Source organism: Nicrophorus vespilloides, unplaced genomic scaffold (assembly GCF_001412225.1).
Source record: "Nicrophorus vespilloides isolate i.1.1-1 unplaced genomic scaffold, Nicve_v1.0, whole genome shotgun sequence".
Classification (NCBI taxonomy): domain Eukaryota; kingdom Metazoa; phylum Arthropoda; class Insecta; order Coleoptera; family Silphidae; genus Nicrophorus; species Nicrophorus vespilloides.
This window is the reverse complement of record NW_017096071.1, coordinates 3,348-7,952: the sequence shown is the minus strand read 5'-3', so window position 1 is coordinate 7,952 and position 4,605 is coordinate 3,348. Positions and strand designations below refer to the sequence as shown.

General features: G+C 36.9%; 1 protein-coding gene across 2 annotated transcripts; it reads left to right on the top strand.

Annotated features, from left to right (window-relative positions):
• Nucleotides 1–1,819: 1,819 nt before the first annotated feature.
• Nucleotides 1,820–4,599, top strand: LOC108569356 (phosphoglucomutase). 2 transcript variants are annotated; one of them, XM_017930875.1, is made up of 9 exons: nt 1,820–1,994; nt 2,061–2,304; nt 2,374–2,488; nt 2,546–2,712; nt 2,772–2,928; nt 3,081–3,274; nt 3,341–3,495; nt 3,554–3,989; nt 4,317–4,599. In XM_017930875.1, the coding sequence occupies exons 2-9, from the start codon at nt 2,062–2,064 to the stop codon at nt 4,533–4,535; spliced, it is 1,686 nt and encodes a 561-aa protein (XP_017786364.1). In that variant the 5' UTR covers nt 1,820–1,994; nt 2,061; the 3' UTR covers nt 4,536–4,599. The 2 variants fall into 2 exon arrangements, with proteins under 2 accessions (XP_017786364.1, XP_017786363.1); XM_017930874.1 differs by having other exon boundaries at nt 1,821–1,979.
• Nucleotides 4,600–4,605: the final 6 nt, after the last annotated feature.

Below are 4,605 nucleotides of genomic sequence, written 5' to 3'. Positions count from 1 at the left end.
ATAGTTGTGACAAATGATGTGACTTGATGATTATTTAAGTTATAATCTTTATATGGCTTCACTTAATTGACACGGACGAAACGTTTTAGTGCGGCAATTCATTTTTGTTTCAGTTGGAGGATCACCGGGGAACCGACGTTATTACAGTAACGTCAAAAGTTTTCCTTTCTTCGTTATTATTTTTTTTTGTTTCAACAACTTTTCATGTGTAAATATAGATATACACATTTGCAGGAAAGTTCCGGAGGAAAGAAATTTTCGCCAAACGAGATTAAGTGAAACCGGTGGGGAAATAAAACGAAAATGAGCGGAAATAAATCTATTAAACGAAAGTCATAAAGTACAGAGTTTATATGAGGGTTAATCGAGAAGGCCATGCTTCTGCAATTATTAACGAAATAAACAAAAACAAAAGTTATTTATTTAGATAGAAATATGTAGATTTATATACATTTCGTTGCGATTAAAACTAAATAAAATAATTATAGAGAATGGTTGAGATAACGATAACTTCATACCATTTTTCAACTTCCGTTGATTAAGTAATAAAAATACATGCAATTTCTATAAAATAACATGAACAAAAATTACAATTCATCATTGAAATTCAAAGTAAATGACAAAATCGTTGAGGATATATAAATGGATATAGCAATGAATCACATCGCATACATTTATTTGCTTTATTTGTTAACAAATCAAGTCGAAATGATTATTCATAAGTTGTTTACAAGACTTTCATTGATATGAAACTGACATATGTCATTAATAACAATTGGATTCATCAATTACTCAATTTGACAGATGTCATTATTGACAATTAGACCACTTGACAGATTATTATATGCATTGGATGTATCATTCTTTTGTACAAAGGTTGAAACGCCGACTATATTTAAACATTGAAATGAATCACATCGTATACATTTATTTGCTTTATTTAATAACAAACCAAGTCGAAATGATTATTCATAAGTTGTTTACAAGACTTTCATTGATATGAAACTGACATATGTCATTAATGCCAATTGGATTCATCAATTCACTCAATTTGACAGACGTCATTTCTAAATAATTTTTCATTATTTATAGAAAAAAAAATGACAAATGTCATTAATGACAGTTATTCCACTTGACAGATGTCATTAATAACAATTATATGCATTGGATGTATCATTCTTTTAATAGTGACATTTATTAGGATTATCTCGGAATTGCGTGGACGAAACTGGTCTGAATCCTATATCTAATCTCTACGAACAAAAATGTGTGATAAATCACGTACTGTCCCAGTTTTAACGCTTAGTATTATTGTTTTCGTGTCTAAAAATAAATGCATGTGATTTATATAAATTTATCAAAAAAAAAAAACTATTAAAATTTATTCATTTTCATAATGAAATTTATACACAATTATTATTATTACAAAAATGAGTAAAATAAGCATTAAAATTTAAAATATTTTTCTTGTGATTTTTAATGTTTATTTAAAAAGAAATATATACAAATTGGTAAACTTTATTTTCATATTGAATTGTATAATGACAATTATCAATAATGACATCTGTCAATTTGATAGTTTTCAAAGTTACCCAAAAATTACTCTGAAAACTATCAAAGTGACAGATGTCATTATTGATAATTGTCATTGTCATTATTAATATTAATGGATTTAAATTTCTATAAATTTGTATTATTTGAACTGAAACTCTGATTGGTTCGGAACTTCGCTGGAATCCATTTTGTAGCGTACAGTGTTGATAGGCAATCTCACGTACACGTTTTTTGTGTGAAATTTAAAATTTTCCCCTGTTTATGCAACTGACGCGACTCGCGGTTTGTCCGCTATTCGACATTGAAACCACGTCAAAATACACAGTAATCCAAAGAGCCGACGGGAAGGTATTTCGTTTGATCCTCGCCGCATCTCCAGATAAAGTCGCTTAACTTAAGGACGGAGCGAAGGAATTTAAAGAAAAGTAAGGTGGTTTCAGGTCGTTTTAAGGATGAACATTTGGGTAGCCTAGGTAATAATTTTGTTTTTGATTTCTTCTTCGTAGGATGGCTTTGGTATCGGAGATTCGAAGCACGACGCCCTTCGAGGGTCAGAAACCAGGAACGAGCGGTTTAAGGAAGAAGGTCAAGGAGTTCATGGAAAAACATTACACCGAAAACTTCGTGCAATGCATCCTGGACTCTCTAGGCGATAAGCTGGAAGGATCAACACTGGTCGTCGGCGGCGACGGACGGTACTTCTCCAAGCAGGCCATCAACATCATCATCCGCATCGCGGCCGCAAACAAGGTGCAACATTATAGGCAACCAAATTCACACATTTTTGCAGATATTAATTAATCAATATTGATTGAAAAGGTGGCGAAGCTGATCATCGGACAGATCGGAATCCTCTCCACTCCAGCCGTCTCCAGCCTCATCCGCAACCACAAAGTCCTAGGTGGTATAGTCCTCACAGCATCACATAATCCAGGTTTCGTAACTTTCATACCAAAAATTTTCATAATTTTTACAAAATTTGAACTTTCAGGCGGTATTCACAACGACTTTGGTATCAAGTACAATTGCGAGAACGGTGGACCGGCGCCCACGCAGTTTACCGACGATGTTTACGAGCGCACCAAGACCATCAAGGAGTACAGAATCTGCCCGGAATTGGACTGCGAATTCCACGAAGTCGGCACGCAAACTTTCCAAGTAATCTCCACGAAATTACGCTTTTAACTTAGTTTCAAACTGCGCTACTTCTTTCTTAGGTCGACGGTCGACAATTCGTCGTTGAGGTCATCGACTCCACAGTGGACTACGTTAACTTGATGAAGGACATCTTCGATTTTGGTAAACTGAGAAGTTTGATCCAAGGAACGGAAACCAGGGAACCTTTCAACGTCCTCATGGATTCCATGAACGGAGGTAAATTCAACAATTTCACAAATCTCTTCAGATTATCAACCAAATTTTTGATATAATCACACATTTATTTGGTGGAATCAACCAATAATTGACAGTCGAAATTCATATTTAATCAATCAATTATTTGAAGTAATTTTGATATAACGTTTCAGTGACTGGTGTTTACGTGAGAAAGATCTTCCTCGAGGAATTGCACTCAGGTCAGGACAGCTGTCGCAGGATAATCCCTCTGGACAACTTCGGCGAAATCCATCCGGATCCCAACCTGACGTACGCTAAAGAATTGGTCGACAAAGTTAAGGAGAACCAGAAGATCCAATTGGGCGCCGCGTTCGACGGTGACGGCGTAAACAACAAAATCGACCAATCAAAGTGATCAACCAAAACTAATTTCGTTTCTCTGATTCGTCAGGATCGTAACATGATCATCGGACAGAACGCCTTCTTCGTAACACCCAGCGACAGTTTAGCGGTGATTGCCAACAATTTGAACTGCATTCCTTACTTCGAGAAGAACGGAGTTTGCGGATTCGCCAGATCCATGCCGACCGGCGCTGCAGTCGATCGGTAATCATTGTTAATTATGCAATTAATTGATTGTGTAATTGCATTTTTTTTTTTGCAGAGTTGCTGCGGCTTTGAACAAGGAGATGTTCATTGTGCCGACTGGTTGGAAGTTCTTCGGGAATTTGATGGACGCTGGACGGTTGTCGCTGTGCGGCGAAGAGAGTTTCGGCACCGGGTCGGATCACATCCGCGAGAAGGACGGGATTTGGGCTGTCCTTGCGTGGCTTTCCATCGTCGAGCACAAGAAGATGAGCGTGGAGGAGATCTTGCAAGAGCATTGGAAGCTGTACGGAAGGAATTACTTCACGAGGTACGATTACGAGGAGTGCGAGTCGGATGGTGCTAACAAGATGGTGGAGCATCTGGAGAAGTTGTTGGAAGATGGTAGTTTGATCAAGAAGGAGTTCGTCGTTGATGGAAAGAAGTTCGTGGTGAAGGCTGCAGATAACTTCTCGTACACCGATCCCATCGATAAAAGCTTCACCAAGAACCAGGTAAGAGAATTTGAATCAATTGAATCACACTTTTATTTAGTAGAATCAACCAATTTTTATCCATTTTAATGCTGAAATTATTCATTTTATTCAATTATTTGATTGAATCGCACATTTATCAACTAAAATCAACCAATTATTTATTTGAATCAACCAAGAATTTGATGAAAATCAACCAATTATTGCGCGAAATTTTCCATTTGCCTTGAAGAATAAATCAATTATTTTGTGAAATCAAACTTAAATCATTGTGAATGCATCCATTATCAACCAAATACAATCCTCTAATGTGTCTAATCTAATTCCTTCAATCTATGAATCTCTCAGGGAATTCGGATAATCTTCGAGGACGATTCCCGCCTGATTTTCCGACTTTCCGGAACCGGAAGCAGCGGCGCCACCATCCGTTTATACGCCGACAGCTACGAAAGGGAAAACGTGACCGGAGACGCTCAGACGATGCTGAAACCGATCATTTCCGTCGCTCTTCAAGTTTCCAAATTGGAGGAATTCACCGGAAGGAAAGAGCCCACCGTGATCACATAGAAGAAGCAAAAGAAAAGAAATGAAAAAGAAACGTTCCTCTACTTTCCATGATACTATTAATTATGTAAAA

Coding starts and splice junctions, on each gene's coding strand:
- LOC108569356 (XM_017930875.1), top strand. CDS start 2,062: ATGGCTTTGGTATCGGAGATTCGAAGCACGACGCCCTTCGAGGGTCAG. Junction 2,929..3,080: donor CATGGATTCCATGAACGGAG/GTAAATTCAACA, acceptor ATAACGTTTCAG/TGACTGGTGTTTACGTGAGA. Junction 3,990..4,316: donor AAAGCTTCACCAAGAACCAG/GTAAGAGAATTT, acceptor TGAATCTCTCAG/GGAATTCGGATAATCTTCGA.